This window comes from Chrysemys picta, chromosome 4, assembly GCF_011386835.1.
Source record: "Chrysemys picta bellii isolate R12L10 chromosome 4, ASM1138683v2, whole genome shotgun sequence".
Classification (NCBI taxonomy): Eukaryota; Metazoa; Chordata; order Testudines; family Emydidae; genus Chrysemys; species Chrysemys picta.
Window position 1 is genome coordinate 15,202,761 of NC_088794.1, and position 20,976 is coordinate 15,223,736.

Sequence of the window (20,976 nt, forward strand, 5' to 3'; positions counted from 1 at the left end):
TCTGCCCCACTAGCTGCTGGCTCCCGGCTCTGCTAAGACCTCCCCCTCCAGCAGATTTCCCGCCCCCCGCAGCCGCTGCAGCAGCTTGGGATGGGGGATCCCCATGTCACTGCCATGTGCCCGCAGCTGCAGCCGCCGCGGCTTGCAGAGGGGATCTGGTTGCAATCAGCGGGGAGGACGAGCGGCGCACGGGCTGCCTGCTGCACACTGCGCCGGCCGCGGGAGGTGCAGCCCGGGGCTCCCCGGGCGGAGAGCGGGCAGCCGCGCGAGCCCGGGCTCGCTGAAGTGCACTGAGCGGCAGGGCGAGGAGGATTCTCTTCCCCGAGAGCTTTTGCCTTTGCAAACTCCCCCAGCGCGGGTGTGCTCGAGAAAGGAGCCCGGGCTGGGTTTGCTCCCCCCCCCTCCCCCCCCGGGAGAGGGAGAAACTTCGAACCGTAGGAAGGTTGCATTGAAAATACTGGCGTGGAAGGGCGTGTGAAGGGAAGCCTCCGGGGCGGCGTGGGAAATAAGAAAGCCTTTTGTGAGCTGCATGGTGCAAGGGAAGCTGCTGCGCCTCTGGCTCGTGGAGGTGTCCACCAGCGGACTTGAACTTGGGAGGATGGAGAAGAAAAACATGGACCATTACCTGCGCCGCCTGAAACAGGAGCTGGTAAGGGACCCCGGGGACAGAGAGGGGGCCCGGGGTTGATTTGCATGGGGAGAAACGAGGAACTCAAAAAACTGCCTGCCCCGTGCATCTGACTGTTGAACAACTCAGGCTGGGCGATTCTCTCCACCTGTGGGCATTTGCCGGGCTCTGCTGGTCATTTGCTAAACAGAGCAGCGATAGACCTAAGTGGTTTAGGAGCCAAATTAGCAATCAACATTACCCACAAGAGACACAGGCGTTTCATGACTATGTATCTCACAGCAAAACGACTGACCAAGTATTCTACAATTGGTTAATAATATAGGGAAATCATCCTGCACCCTTAATTAATCACTCAGTGTTTTTATATCAGGAGCTGCAGGAGACACATTCAAGAGCCACTTGCAGCCCTCCTGCCTCAGTCCGAGCATCACTGCAGTAGAGTGATTATGTTGGTTACCTTCTTGTGTGTCACCCCCTCCCTGCGGAGGAGTTGAAGGGTGCCTTCCTTTAATTCCAGTCACTGGGCATGTACCTGCTCTCCACTCACCCACGGCAGTTTTTGTCCAGTCAGCCCCCCGGACTTATGTCCCGTAGTGCCTCTTACCATCAGTCTGGATCAACCATAAATCCAGATGATATCAGTACAATTTTCTGATAGTTTTTTTTTTTTTTAATTTTCTGAGGAGGGACGGATTGGAATCTAAAGACTAAAATTCCCCTAAAGATTAAATATTCCTATGCAGACATGTATGCCTAGTAATATTGAAGCCACTAATATTCACTGTTTTTAAAATGTGGCCTATGGGGCAATGCTGAACTTTCTAATCACTATAGCTGCAGACTAGGTCAACTCACACCTCTCTGCCTGTAGGATTTTAAATAGAAATTCCCACCACCTCACACCCCAACCTGTTAGTCCCATGCACACATCAGGTAATATTTACGTGCTGGGTAAGATTTGCCGTTTACCCCTCACCTCACCCTCCCCATCCTTGCCAACCGTGAACTAATCAGTAAGGTTTTAAACACATCCCTCACAAACCCAGTATTTCTGTCACTGAATATCCCTGAGCAGAATAGTCTGCCGAGCACAGGCATATAATCCCAGGCATTCTGTTTCCCAGCCACTTCATCTAATTTTAAGGGTGCGTACAAATCTGCTCTACCCTAGCTACAGTTACATGGAGTTGAATTTATAAAGTAACGATTCACATTAGCACCCCTCGTATGATTTTTGTGCAAATCTCCATTGACCTTCGTGGAATTACTCCAGTTTGCATTGGTGTAAATCAAAGGGCAGCGTTTAGCCTCTGATTGGTCAGATGTTGTTAACCCAGCTGTCTCAGAAAAATAGAACACAAGGCAAATTAGAGTCCTAGTGATTTTGTAGTTTGCACTGAAAAGTACACACCAGCGAGGTTGGAAAGTGAAAAAGGAAGTCCCAATAGGAAGAGGTTTAGCGGAATGGGATGTGTACCATTATTTGAATGGGAGTCTAGTATGTGCAGTTGCAATTTCTATATCTCTGGGGGGGTTTGAAAATGGAAAATATTTGTTCTTTAGGATGGGATCCCTGGTCTTGTTTAGCACAGTCTGTTTCACGCCCTCCCCCACCACACAGATTCTGTTTAGAAGGCTATGTTGCTTGCAGAAACTTGCTTGGGCTTGTCCACAAGCGGAAGATGTTGATACCCTGGTTTTTGTTATTGGTGGATTAGTAGAAAGAATTGGATGTTTTTTAATTAAAGGGTTTGAAAGTTCAATAAGAAGCCAGAGGGTGTGTGTGTGTGTGGAAGGGAAATGCATGTCATACCGATAAATAATAGTAGGAACAAAAGAAAACAGCAAAAATGGTAGGTGGGAGGTTGAAATATACAAACTTCCTGATACCAGTAAGGTGACTACAAGTGCAACATAATCTTCAGCTTCAAACTGGAGTTTATAACAAGCACCCAGGTTAAGGCTCCAAAGCTGCAAACATTTAATAACACATGCATAATGTTACGTATACAAGCAATCCCATTGAAGTCAGAGTGCTTGTGGATAAAGTTACTCACTTGTTCCAGTCTTTGCTGGATTGGGACCTTTTGCACCTATGGGACTGGATTCTGCCATACTGCTGCCAGTTGAAGTAGCACCTGTAACTGAGGCTACTTGTGGAGTATGGTGTTACTCTGTAAGTGTGGCAGAATCTGGCCCAGAGAAGGCTCCTTGAAAATGACTAATACTAAAAGGGACATACTCAGGCCAAGCTCTGCCTCCAAATGTTGGGTGGATTTTTTTGCCACTCTTATTCACATAGAGTACAGGGCTGGCTCCAGGCACCAGCCGACCAAGCACATGCTTGGGGCGGCACCTTGTAAGGGGCGGCCAATCTTGGGGTGGCGAGGCGGCACTCGGGGTTTTTGTTTGTTTGTTTGTTTTGTTTCGGCGGGGCGGCGCTCGGGGGGGGTATTTTTAGTTTTGGTTCGGTGGGACGGTGCTCGGGGGGGGTTGGTTTTGGTTCGGTGGGGCGGCGCTGGGGAGGGGTGTTACGGGCGGGGGCAGTGTTTTGGGGTTTTTTTTGCTTGGGGCGGCCAAAAAGTTAGAGCTGGCCCTGATAGAGTAGCATTGTGCTCTGCGAGTAGCCCAGTTCATTTCAGTAGGGCTGATCAACATGGGTAAGGATGGCAGAATCTACTGTATCAGTAGAAATATCCCCTTGCGCTTTGTAATACAAATCTCACTGAAAGCTTTTTGCTTGGATTGAAGCATTCCCCTTTGGAGTCTGTACTGGGCAACATTACAGCTGTGCCTTAGCTGGCACCTGAGCCAGAAAGGGAATCTAACTAAGGAAAAGTGAAAGTGACCAGTTCACTGGCACCTACACAAGCTGAGCGAAATGCAGAAAGGAGAACTGGACGGGCACATTAGACATTTAAAATTCTTTCAACCTCCGAGAACTCTAAGGTGTTACCAAGAACATGGGAAAGGAATTTTTTTTTAAAACATGGGCCAATATTTTTGAACCTGTGTGCTTAAAGTTAGTCTCCTAAATCCATATTTAGGCTTTTAAGTAAAAGCAGCCTGATTATCAGTGCTGCTAACGTCTATGAAAATGAACCTTACTGAAATTAGTGGGAACTCCTTGGGCTCAGCATCTCAAAAATCAGAGCAGTACTTTTATTTAGGAGCTAAAATATGGATGTAAGAGGCACCCATATATGAAAATGGTAGCCTTGATTTTTAACCCAACAGCAGTCTTTTAGAACAGGTGCATGTTTTTTGTGGGTAGGAGTCTGATATTTTTTATATTTTATTTTATAATGGAGATATCCATCTCCTAGAACTGGAAGGGACCTTGAAAGGTCATCGAGTCCAGCCCCCTGCCTTCACTAGCAGGACCAAGTACTGATTTTGCCCCAGATCCCTAAGTGGCCCCCTCAAGGACTGAACTCACAACGCTGGGTTTAGCAGGCCAATGCTCAAACCACTGAGCTATCCCTCCCCCATAAATGTGATAATATTCTCCAAATCATAGAATATCAGGGTTGGAAGGGACCTCAGGAGGTCATCTAGTCCAACCCACTGCTCAAGGCAGGACCAATCCCCAAACAGACTTTTACCCCAGTTCCCTAAATGGTCCCTTCAAGGATTGAACTCACAACCTTGGGGTTAACAGACCAAGGCTTAAACAACTGAGCTATCCCTCACCCATAGGTTCCAAATCTACTTGCAAGAGGTGAGGGATATTTGCATTTAATGTGAAAGCCAAAAATTAGATACTTGAAAGCCTCCGGGAAAATCCTCTCCTTCATCTTAAGTGTTGCCATTATGTAATACAGGATATTACACACAATATATTTTAAAAATATTAGTTATTAATAAACTAAGGCCTTAGCCTTGCAAAGGCTGATGCGTATGCTTCTCTCACAAGGTGTGACGTTACGACCATTGACTTCAATAGGACCACTTACCTGGCATCAATTAAACACAAGTTTAAGATTTTGCAGGATCAGGCTGTTTTCCCCAATTTTTCATTACACTAAGATACAAACTTATTTTAGTAACTGACACTCATGGCAACAGAGTGCAAGTCAGGACTTCTGCCTTCTTCTGAGCAAAGTAGTGCTAGAAGGCATGGGATGCTAGTCATTTCTCTAGATAGGGTATTGATTAGGTGGAGAGATTCATAGATTCAAGGCCAGAAGGGATCTCATTGTGGTCCTCTAATCTGACCTCCTGCATGTCACAGGCCTAAACACTTTTCCAAAATAATTCCTAGAGAAGATATTTTGGGGGCAAAAACCCCACCCCGACCCTTGGTAAATTGTTCCAGTGGTTAATTACTCTCATAATAACTTTACGTGTTATTTCCACTCTGAAGATGGTCTATGCCGGGGGTGGGCAAAATCTGGCCCATCTAACATTTCTGTCCAGCCCACCAGGCTCTTTGGCTGTCCCCTCGCGATCTCTGGGTGCTAAAAGTCCCACGGCGCAGCGGGGCACTCAGGCAGGCTGCCTGCCTGCAGTGGCCCCACGCCGCTCCCGGAAGCGGCAAGCTGCTACTGGCATGTCTCTACACGCCCTTGGTGGAGGGGGAAGTGGCTCCGCGTGCTGCCCCTGCCCCCAGCACCCTCCTCAGAGACATACCGGCTGCAGCCGTTTCCAGTAGCGGTGTGGGGCCATGGCATGCAGGCAGCCTGCCTGAGCCCTGCTGTGCTGCCAGCCAGAAGCCACCTGTGGCAAGCACCTCCCAACCAGAGCCTGCACCCCAACCCCCTGCCCCAGGTCAGAACCCCCTCCTGCACCCAAACTCCCTCCCAGACCCTGCACCCACTCCTGCACCAAACTCCCTCCCAGAGCCCACACCCCTCAACCTCTCCTGCACCCCAATCTCCTGCCCCAGCCCAGAGCCCCCTCCTGCAACAAACTCCCTCCCAGAGCCCACACCCCCTCACCCTCTTCTGTACCCCAACACTCTGTACCAGACTGGAGCCCCCTCCTGCACCAAACTCCCTCCCAGACCCTGCACCCCCTCCACTAATATAGTAGAAATGTGCGGCCCGTGACAACTTACCAAAATCCGTGGAGTGGCCCCCCTGCAAAAAATTATTGCCCACCCCTGATGCTAATATGGCAAACCTGCTTACGAAATTAATGACAGACTAGCTGAGCTGAAAAGTACATTTACTAAGGTAGACTTGTATTAATAAAACCATCATAAATTACATCCCCAACAATAAAAGATTTTAAATCAATACCCTTCCTTATAGCCTGCGATTAAAATAGGTAAGCTTTCCCTTAAAAGCAGGCAAGCCAGTTTAATAGACAGCTGTGACTGTCTGGGCTTAATGGTGGATGGGAATTGAATCTCTTGACCCTGACTTCTTCACCACTTTCTTCATTACCAGGCAGGTCATGGCTCCAGATATTAATGCACCAGAACCAAACACTGGGGTGGGGGGTGGAGGGGGGGTGGGGAGAAAGGTCCCTTTGTACCACCAAATAAGGACAATGAGAACTCTATCTGTGGTTAACTAGGAATCCAATGTTATGGCACCAGTTTGAATATGGTAACATGCTGATTTGCATTATACACAACAAGCCGTTCTTTTCCATGTCAAACAGCGAGGGAAGGAATAAATGTAACATTGTTGAGAGGTCCTGTAAAGAAGGCCCATTTAAAGAACCAAATCTTGTTAAGTCTGGTTCATATAGCTAGGGGAAAGCTTGAGACAGTTTGATCTGCTGAAGCTTAATATGTCTTTGTATAAACTATTTCAGCCTTTGACTGGTTTTGAGAGAAGTTAAAAAAAAAAAATTGGCAGAGCTCCCAGTTTCATGTAGGGGAGGTTAACTAAAAATGAAATTCTATTCCAGTGCCAGCTTGTCTGTCCCTGTGATTCATGGATTCCAGTTCTTTTTTCTCTTTGCGTGTAAAAAAATATACATTGATTACAAATAATTGGTGTTTGGTTTGGGTTGCAGGTGTTCCAAATGTTTCCACTGCTAGCCCGTGCATCAAAGCACACACTGTCAATGGTGCCTTTCACATGCTGTAACAGTGCCAGGCCGGGCAGCGGTCACACGCAGAGCTTGGATCTTCACATGCTTAAATCGGTTTTCATGTTAACCTCTGAGAATGCATGTTCAAAGCTCTGGCGTGGTTGTGACTCTCAAAGATAAACCCAACCTGGTTCAGTCAGTGAGAAGTTTCTTTCATTCTCCAGTTGTGTATTTTCCATCATAAGCTAATAGTCATTGGCATGTCTAGTATGCCGTGAAAGTGGATTTCATTCAGAGAATTTGAATATTCCACACGCACGTGTTTTAAAGTCACGATAGTCTCAGCTGACACTTTCATTCATTATAAAGCAGGCACTTTGGCCCCACAATTATAGGACTAAACTAGAGGCCAGGAGACTTGGGCTCTATTCCCAGCCCTGCCGCTAGCCTACAGGACAACAACAGGCAAGTTACCTCACCCCTCTGTGCCTCGGTTTCTTTATCTATAAAACATAGAGAATGGTACCTACCTCCTTTGAAAGCACTTTGAGGCTTAAGAACATAAGAACAGCCATACTGGGTCAGACCAATGATTCACCTAGCTCCCTATCCTGTCTTCGGACAGTGGCCAGTACCAGAGATTCAGGGGTAGTGCACACAGAACAGGTCAGTTTTGCAGAGATCCTCCCGTCTTGTCCTTCCAGCTTCTAGCACTTGAGGTTTAGGATCACCTCAAGCATGGTGTTACATCCCTGACCATCTTGACTAATAGCCATTGATGGATCTATCCTTAATGAGCGTATCTAGTTCTTTTTTGAACCCAGTTATACTTTTGGCCATCACAACGTCCCCTGGCAAGGAGTTCTACAGGTTAATTTTGTGAAAAAGTATTTCCTCTGGTTTGTCTTAAACCTGCTGCCTGTTGATTTAAGCAAGTGACCCCTGGTTTTTGTACTGTGGGAAAAGGTAAATAACACTTCTCTGTTTCTTTTTCCACATCAGTCATGATTTTATAGACCTCTATTATATTAATCACTTCTGTAAGCAGAACAGTCCCAGTCTTTTTAGTCTTTCCTCCCATGGAAGCCATTCCATACTCTTGATCGTCTTTGTAGGTTTTCTCCAAAGCTTTTCCAGTTCCACTCTAGCCTTTTTGAGAGGGGACGACAAAAAAAAAAAAAAAGAAAAGCCACGTAAGAGCTCGGTGTTATTGTTATTATTTGGTAGTGCTGGATGAAGATGCATTGGCATTGCACCAGTCTATAGAGCCCCTCATAAGAGGATCTTAAAGCACATTGCAGGCCCACTCCAGGTTCCGTTGAAGCAGATAGCAAAACTTCTACAGACTCCAATGGGCCCCTAGGATCTAGAGCTGGCCCTGAGCCTTCTAGTACCTTTGTGGAGTACTCCATTTAGCAGAAGGATAAGTGGAAGCACAGAGAGGTGAGCTGGCTTTCCCAAGGTCACACCCAGAGCCAGCCAGCAATCTGGAAAGCAGGACTCCTGATTCCAGTCTCCTGCTCTGAGCACTACACATCGTTATCTCATCTGTTCTGTGTTTGAACAGCACCGAGCACAAAGGGGTCTAGGTCCATGATTGGGGTTCCTTGTTATAGGGTTGCCTAGACACCTGGTACAATGGGACAGGGGTCTCTAGACCCCACTGCAATAAAAATAAGTCATTCTTCAACTAGGAAGCTGTGTGGTATCTTGTCGGGATTTTACCATTAGGTTGCAGCTGGGGTTTATGTGGCTATTAGGAATGAATAGTGATGCTTAGGTCATTGTAAGTAGCAATTTCAGGTTACGGTCTGTCCCAGTATATGCATGTGTTCCATTTGGCCCTCAGTCAGTAGAGCTGAATAGTAAAACCAAATACAAACTCCTATTGGGCTAATTTCCTGCTCATAAGTTCAGCTGTGATATTGAAAACCATGGGAAAAAATGCTGTTCGCACTTATGGAAAAAGAAAACAAACAAGGATCTTTCCAATTTCCTGCCCATAAATTCAGTAGCAATACCAATGAACTGCAGCAAGATGGGGCAGTGGAAATAGGGACAGAGAAGAATACAGATGTGGAGGCTTTGTAAATTACTTAGATAAGTATAACTTGTGCAAATATTTATTATTGAAGGTTTGGATGTAGTGTTAATGGGAATAAGATGCCAGCATCCTCAGACATGTTTAAATCCTATTAAAAAAAATCTGCAAACTCTAGAAAAGTTACACTCACCTAATTGTGAGGATCAGTCGGAAAGATGCAGAAACCTTCATGCAATGGAGAGGTAGCTAATCCATTCCACACAACCACAACTCTTATCCTGTTAAAGGGGCGGCCCGGTGTGGCTTTTACCACTGTAAAACATCCTTCTCAGAATCTCCATCCCTTCAGACCTAGGCCCTCGATAGGAGCCAGGTTAAGAAGATGCTTTGCTAATATAGAGCCTGATTCTCCACTGTTTGCATCTGGCAAAGTCTTTTTACACTTGTGCAAAGTGGGTGAAATGTGCTGCCGAATCAGAGTTCTCCACTCGCAGCAGGGATGCCACTTTGCACAGATGTAAATCATGATACAAGGTGCAAGACCATGAATGGGCCTACGTCTGATCTTAATCAATTGCTATTCCAGCGTAACTTCATTGAAGTCAAGAGTTACACTGACTCATAGACTCATAGACTTTAAGGTCAGAAGGGACCATTATGATCATCTAGTTTGACCTCCCGCATGATGCAGGCCACAAAGCCGTCCCAACCCCTTTCCCTTGACTTTGCTGTTGAAGTCCCCAAATCCTGTGGTTTAGAGACTTCAAGTAGCAGAGAATCCTCCAGCTAGTGACCCCTGCCCCAAGCTGCGGAGGAAGGCGAAAAACCTCCAGGGCCTCTGCCAATCTACCCTGGAGGAAAATTCCTTCCCGACCCCAAATATGGCGATCAGTAGAACCCCGAGCATGCGGGCAAGATTCTCCAGCCAGACCCTCGTTGGCCATTGATACTATACTGGTGTAACTGAGAACAAAGTCAGGCTCATAGTGCAGGCTGAAAACACTGGAAGCAGTTGCAGTCTAATTGTGTGTGTTTTGATTATTCTTGGGGAAACCAGGATGTTTCTAATATTTTGTGGAAAATATTTTTTTTAACCAACAAATATCACTTAGAAGTTAACGTTCGCTCCCACACCCAGACATAACATCAAACTTTAGAATTTGGTGCGGTGTTTGGTTTCCCTATTACAACAGCTTATCCCAGAGCAAACAGTCTCGTGTTTCTTGGTGTGAATGTCTCACAGGAGTAGAACTTTCAGTGTAAGTGACAAAATGCAGCCCTTTTATTTTTACATCCTGTCTCGCACTGAGTCCTGATTTGGTAACCATGTGTCATGCTTACAAAATGCCCCAATATTCTTTTCCTGAAGAGAGAGCATCTCAGTAAGGCATTCCAGTAACATTTAGACTGAATTCAATTAGCCACTGTTGCAATAGTGTCTATACAGCCATGGCAGCACGCATTACTGACTGCGCTTGCAAAATTTACAGGGTAAAACTCCTGAGTAAGAGTCCAAAACTGAAACAGAAAAGGCAGGTAAAGGAAGTGGACTCCTCTCTTTGCACGGGATCTGTGAAGGACACCAAGGCCTGTTGTCTTCAATGGATATATGAATTCTTCTTTCAGTTATCATTGTTTATTATTTGTATAGAGGTGGCACCCAAAAGCCCTTTCCAGACATTGTATCTTAGAGGAAGATGCAATGCTAACACCGAAGAGCGCACAGCTAATGGTGGGCATAGTGCAACATGGGGGCAAATGAGGAAACAGGAGGGTGGGCAAAAGAAATAAAGTCTTGCCTCTGTCTAGAACCCAATCCTGCAGTAAACTCCCAGGAGGAAGGAAGGATGATCCATTGATTAGGGCAGTAGCCTGGGAATCAGGAGACCCAAGTTCAGTTCCTTGTTCCCTACACAGGCTTCCTGTGTGACCTTGGGCAAGTCATTTAAAATCTCTCTGTGCCTCAGTTTCCCCTCTAAAATAATAGCACAGGCTTATCTCACAGGCATGTTGTGAGCAAAAATACATTAAGGATTGTGAGGTGTTCCAAGACCATGGTGATGGGGGTCATAGAAGTATTTAAGATAGACAAGGTCTCAGGACCTGATTGTTATGCACGTCTCGTTGCCGAATATATTTCCCACTCCAACCCACTGACAGACCCTTTCAGGGCAAAGTGCTTACCTCACCCCTGCCTCCCCAACCGCTCTTTATAGCCAACTGCTTCACCTTATTATTTGTGCTACCTAGCAACAGGAGCCTGTGTCATGGGTGAGGACGCGAGGCTTTTCCACAGGCAGATGGACATTGTGGTGGAAATGTGGGGTTTTTCAAAGAGACATCAAACTTTGTTTTTGTCCATCCCCCCACACACTTTTTTTCAACTTCTTCGGTGACAATGAGATGGGGGAATGGGGGCGGGAAGGAGAAGAAATAGAAGAGGAGGGAGGGAACCCCCCAAAAAGTGAAAATTCTTTGGCTTGTCATCAAAAATCTGCAATTTTTGTAGAAATATTTGGGGAAAAAATTAATTTTGGGGGAATTTCTCCCCCTCCCAATAATTTTACCACCTCCTCCCCCCGCCAGCCCTACTCCACATAGCAATTCTGAAGGTATGTCTTCACTGGAAGACAAAGGTGTGCTCTTATCTGGGGTTGGGCTAACTTGGGTTAAAATAGCAGTGAATCCAAGGCATCTGGGTTTTAACTCAAGTTAGCAGCACAACTTCAGCCCTAGGCTGCCTTCTAGGTTTTAACTCGAGCTGCATTAAAACCCGCGTTGCCATGTCTTCACTGTGGTTTTCCACCTGAGTGAGGAATACACCTGGTTTTGCAGTGAAGACATACCATGCGCCAGTGACCCCGTCTCCACTCTCCTCTCCCTCCTCTGACATTTGCCCTTCTCTTGCACGTCACTCAGTATCTAAAGCTAATGTGGCAGTGCCTGCTATGTGGTACTGTTTTGTGGAAGCAACCAAAAGCAGCCCCTAGTGGAATTTTTACTTGAGAGGTAAATAAGGAAAGTTCAGTCATGCAGAGACGTGACTCTCCAAAGACAGGAGGAACCCAGCTAAGCTAGGCCGGAACTTCCATTTAGCTTTATATGCCCTGTGCTTCTCACTGTGGGAGCTGTGAAGCGCTGAGAGAGAAAGAGACCTGTCTGTTTGAACAGAAAAGATCTGCATAGGGGTAAGTTGAGACACAGGCAGAAAGCTGAGTCAGCCAGTCTGTTGGAGCCATTCCTTGTAGGTCACAGAAAGGTGGTTTGTAACTTAGCAGTATGATGTCAACCTTTAAATACCTTTGTTTCCTGGGACTAACAGGTAAAGCTTTGGTGGATTGTGCGGAGGTGGGATTAGAACCCTTTGGCTGAATTCACTGCTGTGGTGCAGCATCCAAGGAATTCCCTGATGCAGGGGATTCCCTGACAGACATAGATTTGACACAGCTGGTTCTACATCATCCTCCAGAGGGGCACATCTGGAGGGAACAGGGTATAGCAGGGATGTTCCTCTACTCTTACCTATTCCCAGTTTCTGTAATAGCTCATAGGGCATGTTATAGCCTGGGCAAAATGTATGCAACCCCAACGGCTGAAGCAGCCCCTTGCAGTTTCAACACGGGGAAACATATGTCCTCATTTGCACCTCCACCTCACTCTTACATTGCACTCTGCTCAGAAGCAAGGATGAATTGGCCCCTTTGAGACTCGACCATCCTCACAATTTTTAATTTTGTGTAGCCATCCATGGTGTGTCAAGGAACCTCTTTCTTCAGCGTTGCACTGGGTCCAGGCAGCAGGAAGGAACTCCGTCTGCTGATTTCCTGCTACTAACAGCTGCTCAATCTAGGGGAGAAAAGCAATGAACGACTTTATTTGCTAGTTTATTCCTGAGATGAATCCCAGAGACTGTGTCTGGTTTGTTTAGCTCTGAGAGCCCAGAGTCTTGGGTGAAGTAAGTGGTCTTGGGAAAGCAGTAAATGGTTTTGGAATCACACCCAGCCTGTTGCATACATTCAGGGCCCAAAACCAGAACTCCAGGTGCAGGAAAGGCAGAATAGGGGGGCAAATCCCGCTGATGTACAAAGGAAATAAAAATTGGCCTTGTGCCCTTTCTAGCTCCTTTACAATGAATAATAAAGGCCTGAGAGTTAGTTCTTTTTTATCTGTTTGTTTATTTACTTTTAACGTTTGATTTTGTTTTTTACACTAGAAATTTGGGTCTCGTCTGTCCTGAAAGATTCAGTGTTGTTTGGAGAACTAGCAAAAAGATGACATCACAAGAGCCAATAGAGTGAAAGTTAAGCAACTAAAAGAGAGAGGAAAAATTTAGTCAAACTGTTTGAAACGGTTTTTGTTTGTTTGTTTGTTTTTTGTTAACACTTATTTAATGAGTAGCTAACATTTTGGATAAAAGACACCTTTGTTAAAGATTCATCCCCTCTTCCCCACCTCCCTTCAAATTAGCTGTAATCTCACAGTTAACATCCCCGAGAGCCCCTAGAGTTTCTCCTGTGAAACCGGGGAACAACGGATTTGGAATTCCCAATATTTGCATGATAACACACAAGGAGAAATAAGGCAACAAAACAAGGCATAAACCCAACATGAAACAAATCCTTCTCAAATCACCCTTAAGATATACTCCCACTGACGAGCTGTGCCTGAGGTAAGAATCCAGGCTCATTAAAAATTAATTTTGTTAGGTTCTGTGTTTTCCTTTGGAATGCTATCTGATCAGTTCAGCAGCTCTAAAGTAATTTTTCTCTCTTATTTCATTCTCTTTACATACCAAAATGTGTTTGTTGCCGGCTCTGTTGCCTATCAACCTGATTATTAAGAGCTGTCACTGCAGTTCCTTCTTTCCTTTTCCCTCAGCAGTAACTTCCTCTCACAATATCTCTTTTACCTAAGAGTTGGACATCTGTCATCCTCCTCATTATCCCAAACACACCCAGAGACCTTCTTTACACATCTCTCCAGTCAGCTGGAATCTGGAATATGTTATCTGTTCTTTTTTCTTTTCTTTTTTTTTTCTTTCTCCCCCAGTCATCACCAAAATATTGTCGTAGTCCTGGGCAACCCAGATGTGGAGATGAACTGGAAATACAAACAATTTGGCTCAAGGGGCTTAGTTGGATTTGGATTCCAGAGCAGTCCTGTGAATTCAGACAGTAGTAGAAAAATGTTAGTTCCCAAAATGTTTAACAGATTTTTTTTTTTCAAGTGAGAACTGACAAATGAATTTCCCATTTTTCTTGCTCCCCTTGCCCAATCAGTTAACCAGCAAATGTCTTACCCATCCTTTGCACAGAAACATTTGGCTTTGTGTTATGTAAAATAGTGGAATATGAGATGTACATAAGCCCATTAGTGTGTTGCTTTTCTGGCTATCCACTGATGCACCAAAGGATTGCATTTCTGTTTCTACAGTACTTTGTCCGGTTCACATATTAGACCCCAGGACCTGTGCATACTAACATCTTACATTTACATAGTGCTTTTAGACTAATATGCTTTATACACTTATGGGGTAAACTATACACAGGAATTCTTTCACCCAGGCACTGAACTGCAGCTGTCACAGGGTGGAACCCAGCAACTGCTAAACACTATGCAGCAGTTTGGAAGCGCAAGTGTTTGGGGAACACACATACTGTTCAACACACAGGAGTTAACCTGACTCCTGGGTTTGATGGGTGAAAATAAAGTAATATAAAATGAAAGCCTACCCTTGTCTCTGGGCAGCTGGTGCAGGCTTAGTGCTGGAATCACCTTGACTTACACTTTGGTTTTACTGGTACTCACCTTTTCCCTGCCCTGGGAAAAATATTGTAATAACCATGAGCCAAACCCTGCTTGCATTAAGCAGGCAAGTAGTCCTTGCAACTTCAGTGGGACTGACACATGGGAGTAACGCAGACAGAATTTGACTCTGTATGGGCAGAATGAGGCATAGTTCAGTTCTGGGTGGCGTGAGGCTCTTGGGCCCCCATGTTTAAATTTGTGGGGGTTTTGTTTTGGTGAGGTGAGTCCATTCAGACCTAAAAGAGTCAGTGGCTAATCCCCATTAGCCCCAGCCACCAGCTATTGTATAAACACCCGGAGAGTTTGGGAAGAGATGTAAGGAAATTCTCCGGTAAATGCTGCTGCATGTACCAAGCCATAGGCATGGAGCCGACCTCAAGGACGCTTTGTTGACAACGGACTTTATGTAACAATGGTTGCATTGGTTTATATAACGCTCAAAAAATAAAAGCAGTTCCTGCTTGCAATCATTTATTTATGGGGTTTGCAACTAAATTGGCTGCTGCAGGTGCATTTGGCTGTCATCCAGAACAAGGTCCGGAAATGGGTTCCCACAAGGCTCTGTTAGATGTATCATCAAGGCTGGGGCAGCCTCTTGGATTTAGGTTTGTGGCAAAGGATAAGAAAAACTTTTCTGGAATGGAAGGAGTAGCCTTTGCAAATGGAGTTATTGCTGTTATTTATTTTTTGTATTACCGTCGTTTTTAGGTGTCTGACTCCTGGATCAGTACCCCACTGTGCTAGGCACTGTCCAAAGAGAACGAAAGTTCCTGTTGCTGGGGGATGGAGGGGGCAGCTTGACGTGCCTACCCCTTTGTGTCTGGAGATCAGGGTACAAATCCTGCTTTGCTGGGGATTCCCAAATGAAACCGTCTTTGGGATCTAGTCCTTAAACATAGAACCACAGCGCTTATCTATCATAAGTAGATACTGGCCCCCACTGTTGTAGTAACCGAGCAGCCATCCTCACGACACCCCTGTGCAGTAGGGTAGGGCGTTATCCCCATTGTATGGATGGGAAACTGCACTGAGAGACTAAGCCACTCCTTGGTGGAAAGATCCAGAGTGTGTCTCTGTCCCTACAGTTATAGTCCAAAAATCCATTGTCTGCACTTGCAAACAGGGTAAACCTCCCCCGCTTCTTGTGTTTTCCTGTCTAGGATCTGCCCTCAAGACGTTGCACTCGCTTGATGAGCATGTTTCTCACACTGTAAATAGGGGCTTATGGGGAAATATACAGTACTCAATTACATGTAGATACACCGATAGATAATCATATTCTGCCTGTAAGAAACCTGATTCTCACCTTTTGGTGACCAGCCCCACAGACTTTAAGACAATAATTTTCAGTATCTGTACATAACTCTTGACATATTATCCATACATACGTTTTGCAATGATTATGAGGGCCAGTGTGACACAGGCTGTCAGTGGATACCTTACATAACACTCTTTGGTGAACTAGTATGTAGATACCAGACTCAGGGGATCCCTGTAACCCTTATGCACATCTGGTGCCCTCCGCCATTTGGCATCAAGAGGTCCTTGGGCCACAGGCATGTTGGGGTATGTTCTTCCCTGGTGTAACTCTAACGTCAGTGGAGAGACACCATAGAAGTACCAAAGATAGATAAACAGTAACATCGGCCTCGCTGTGCCTCTGTTTGTCCATCTGTAAAACAGGATCGATATGTACCTACCTCAAAGGTGGCTGAAACTGTTTCTGAGGGGCATATCCTCTGCTGATATAAACGGTCCAGTTGAAGTCAGAGGAGCTCTGACAATTTAAACTGGCCCCACAGTGGCTGAGAAGCATTTTGTGTTTATCCTCTTAGAGTGGCTCAAAACTTTTTGAAATTTCCATGAAAAACATTTTACCAAAACAACAACAAAACGTTGAAAAGTTTCTGTGAAAACTTGTTACTGCCTTTCAACCAGCTCTGAATCCTAGGCACTCACAGGGGAAGGGTCCCATAGGTGAAATGAACACAGTGATGGTAAATGCTGCCTCTGAAATATTAATGGTCCCTGTCAGATGAGGCCTGCATTGTAACGATACCTCCCATCATGGGGGAGTTAATTGAATCAATGAAGGGAACAGCACAGCCGTCGAGCATATGCCGTCTTTTTGACCAGTCTAGTCATTACTGCAGGACCCTTGTCACTCATCACTGCTTGATTACACCACTTTGCCTGCGAGGGGATTTGATGCAAAGTGTCCAATGAGGGTCCAAGCTGGCTCCAAATCCAGCTTTGCAAAGCCACAGATAAAAACGACTTCCATTAATAAGGCAAGAAAGGTTAGGACAAGAAGCATTACAGCAAATCTGGAGAGGTAAGGTGATAGTTTTGTCTGAGGCTTATGGAACATATGGTCCCAGATTTTGTATTGGTAGTGCAAGAGCTCTTTTATTGTAAACGTGTGGGCGTTACTTGTACATATGTGCAGATGTAGCTTTATTTTGCAGATCCTAGTAATCTTAGCCTGTAAGGGAGACTTGACTTGTAAATGTAATCAGAGGCTTGAACAGAAAGTTTTTCCATAACTTCACAGCCAGATATCCTTTCTAGCAGGTGAATATGCGTCTCCTCTTGAGCATGAAGCTCCAGAAATAGGTGTCATACTTCTGCTAACTCTGAGAGTCTGATTTTTGAAACTTAGATGGAGATTTGTGCCTGGAACATGCGTTATGGGGATTTCCACTTTTGCAGCATGGTTATTACAGAGTGGCAGTGTTTTAATGGCCTTTCTTCCCCACTGGTGAGAACCTGCAGTTCTCTGCTTACCGCAAATAACTGAGCAAAATGACCCCTGCACACACAAAAAATTGCTTGGCAATGTACAGCCACTCCTGTGTACAGGTGTTAAAGGAAAGTAGCATATTAAGAGAATGCTTGTCATGCAAAGATTGTGATCAGCTTTTTAAACTGTATACTAAAGAACTTTTAGCTTTGATCTTTTCTGAGACATTTATAATCCCATCTGCCAACCTCTCTGCATCAGTGTGACATCTCTTTGCCTCCAGCCTGGCAAACCACCCTCCCCCCCTCCCCTGCGCCCCTGCCCTCCGAAAAAGTGGTAGCAGCTGTTGGAAAGTATAGCCCATTTGTTTTATGATGCCGCTTTGGGAATACGATCCCGATCCCACATAAGAGAGAAGGAGAGCAACAGAATGAAAGGGGAGAGAGGGCAATATAGAAGCTTTGGAAAATAACTAGCATATCTTAAGGTTAACATGGAGAGTTAGACACCTTTCTATTAAAGTAGAAGGAAAAAACGCAAGCGTGAATGATGGATCTAGTTTGGAAGCCAAAATCATTGATTTTTTCAGCAAATAAACTTGTGATTACTTATTTGTTTTTTCAGTATTACTATTCAAATTTCTAGGACTTCATTCCATGCTGGTACTTATGTTTCTCAACCTGTAATTAGGGTATTATAACAAAGCATTAAGACATATTACAGAGTGACAATGTGATTTTTTTTTAAATATTTTTTGGTTTTGATTTTAACATATTACAGAAACTAGTCAGTCAAAGGCTGGTTCATTTATAAATTCAGAGCACCCACTTCTAGTCTCAGTTGTTTGCACGGCAAGAAAGAAACAACAGCTGCAGAATAAGTCTAAAAATTGATGCAGCGAATTGTCATGCTCGGTTACATGAATAGAGGTTCTGCTAAGCAATTAACTGAAATTCAGATAAACATTATTTTTGTTGTCAATCAAATGCTTATTTCGGTTCTTGTTAATGGGTGAGGATATGGAATCTTTAAAAAAAAATATTTTAATTTCTTCAGAATCTAAAAAAATGTGTGTTTATTATCCCATGAAATGGCTGGAGCACCAGGGACATTTAAGTCCTAATAATTCAGTATTAGGGCATGTTTCAGGAGAGACCTGCTTTTTGCCGCTGTCTAGCTTACAAGATAAAAAGGGAACATGGCCTAGCTTTTAAGTTGCAGGGGTAAAATACTACTTGTTTTGTCTTGGCTTCTCTAAGCACTGGTTCACTGTCCTCTCTTCCTCCCCAAACAGTTATCCATGAAGGAGGTTGGAGACGGGCTGCATGAACAGATGAACTGCATGATGGGTGCCCTGCAAGAGTTGAAACTCCTCCAGGTCCAGACAGCTTTGGAGCAGTTGGAGATTTCAGAGACTCGAAACAAGATTTCAGGCATTGGCCAGCACCAGTGCTGTCGAAATGGCAGAGAGGTGCCCAGAGCCAGCAGGCAGAATGAGAGGTTGCTGGGAAGGAGATCTTTGGAGGAGTGCAGCCCCATGGCGTTTGCACACTCCACCCAGGTGCCACAATCTGCCAGCCTGTTTGGCCCTGTGACTTTACCAGACAGTAGCCACCACAGACACGTGGCTTATAGCAAAGACTGTTATCCTACTAGCAGACCTTCTTCAGCTCTGACCACAGCAGAGTACTGCCCGCCAAGGAAATTTGAGTCAGCCAGTTTGGGCACAACTGGGAACCAACTTCATAGAGACACAGCCAGCATCCCTCAGACTTTGGCTGGGAGTAGATTGGGATGCAGAGAATGCCAGGCTTCTGATGAGGCCAATGACTGGACTTCCTCACTAATGTCTCAGAGCAGGAACCGGCAGCCTCTGGTCTTGGGGGATAATATCTTTGCAGATTTGGTCGGGAACTGGTTGGATCTGCCAGAGCTGGATAAAAAGGGGGAGAAAAATGAGACTTCCCTGTCCATCAGCAGGTCTCAGGAGTTCTACAGGAAGTTTTCCTTCACGGCCAACATCTTCAAAAAGTTCTTGAGGAGTGTACGGCCAGACCGAGATAGACTCCTCAAAGAAAAACCATGCTGGCTCCCAGCGGAAGACAGAGAGACTGAAATTTCAAAGAGATCCAAAAAGGTGAGCAAACAGAAGGGGACATTTTATTTCCCCCTCCATGGGAACCTACAGAATTCTCACAGCAAAATGGAGAGGTGCCCAAAGGCAGAAGCTAATAGTGACAAATCCAAGAATTGTGCCAAGAAGGTCCATGGCACCACAGACCACACCCAGTCAGGCTTTGATATGAATACAGCCGTATGGGTCTAAGTTCCTGTAAGCGTCTCCTTTGCCAAATGGTTCCGCTTCACGCTAGAGATGAGCTGGAGCACATACATGTCTGTACATGATATACCCCAAAGGCCTGCCCCACACTGGGGTGGGGGAAACAGCGTATCCTGTAGTGTAGAGTATGCTGTGGGCAGCAGCCCCATGAGCCCAGCTTCTAAGAGACCTACATCTCCTGGGGAAGGACGTCCGAACAGCAGCTGAATCAGGACTGTGTGCAGAAGTTTTCCAGAGCTGGTGCTTAGGAGAATGACCAGATTTCTTGACAGCGTCCAGGGCAGGTCGCACCATGGATAGCCAGCCCCTTACCTGTGTGTGAGCCTCTCTGGTCATAGGGATTTCATGTTTGCCAAATCCATTCAGTTCATCTCTGGTTAAGATCACTACGGTACATAAAATGCAGTGTGTGTGTGTTATGTATATATTTTTAAATCCGCTCTCCCTTGTGTGCACTTAATACTGGATTATAAACCAGGCAACTCGAAAGTTGATCTCAGAGCACTTGATATTTAAATTAAAAAAGTAAGGTATGAATTTATAAGAGACTGCAGTACTTGAACAGTCGCTGAATGCAGATGTTGTGTGCTCACCATCCCGTTGCATTTCAGCTTTTCTTTTTCTAAAGCGTTATCTCCAATGTGCTCTTTGCCTGTCCTCTCCAGCATCAGTTTAACCAGTAGTATAAGTAACAGGTCCATACATGGAATTTTGTGATGTCCAGAAATTCTTCACCAGTTTAGCGTTACCCTTCATGGCCTTATACCCAGATGCTGCACTGAGATATGAAGTTGCAACAGACTTTGTGTTGGGTTGTTGGGGTTCTTTGTTTGTTTGTTTTATTTGTTATGTACAGATTTAGTCTTGAGAAAACAAAACACAGTTCTTCAGTGTTCCACTCTCCAAGAATTACTAATAAAGCGATGTCACAATCTTCCAAAGGGCAGTGGAATAGTTTGTACAACACGTGATATCTCTAATGGCCACTCTCCGTCCTGCTTGCACTCCAGTTCTATACGGAAAGCAAAAGCTACAGGAGTGACATTCACAATTACAAACAAGAAAAGGGCTACATTCTCAGTTGTTGTAAGTAGGTATAGCTCTATTTAAGCCAATGGAGTTACTCTGGCTTATACCAGCTGAGTTGGTGTGTGGGTTCCGTGGCGTGGATTGCTCAGTTGGGGGACACGGGGTTGAAGAGCAGACAAAAGAAAAACATTTTCCACTAAAGAAATTATAAATCATCCAAACAAGAAGGGGCTGTTGGCTGGTCATTTGCTGCGAGGGCCCCACGGCCTTGGAATTTGTTCCCACTTTGGTCTGAAAGAGCCCAGATCTAATGATCCTCGAGGCACGTTGTAAAGGTAATTGTTTTTTCCTAGGCATCTGAAAATCGGGGGGGAGGGAGAATTGTTCAGGTG

At 45.1% G+C, this 20,976-nt stretch overlaps 1 protein-coding gene across 2 annotated transcripts; it reads left to right on the forward strand.

Annotated features, from left to right (window-relative positions):
* Positions 1 to 87: 87 nt before the first annotated feature.
* Positions 88 to 20,496, forward strand: INKA2 (inka box actin regulator 2). Of its 2 annotated transcripts, none has more exons than XM_005303559.4 (2): positions 88 to 649; positions 18,509 to 20,496. In XM_005303559.4, the coding sequence occupies exons 1-2, from the start codon at positions 530 to 532 to the stop codon at positions 19,538 to 19,540; spliced, it is 1,152 nt and encodes a 383-aa protein (XP_005303616.2). In that variant the 5' UTR covers positions 88 to 529; the 3' UTR covers positions 19,541 to 20,496. The 2 variants fall into 2 exon arrangements, with proteins under 2 accessions (XP_005303616.2, XP_023964112.2); XM_024108344.3 differs by lacking the exon at positions 88 to 649 and adding an exon at positions 15,926 to 16,806.
* Positions 20,497 to 20,976: the final 480 nt, after the last annotated feature.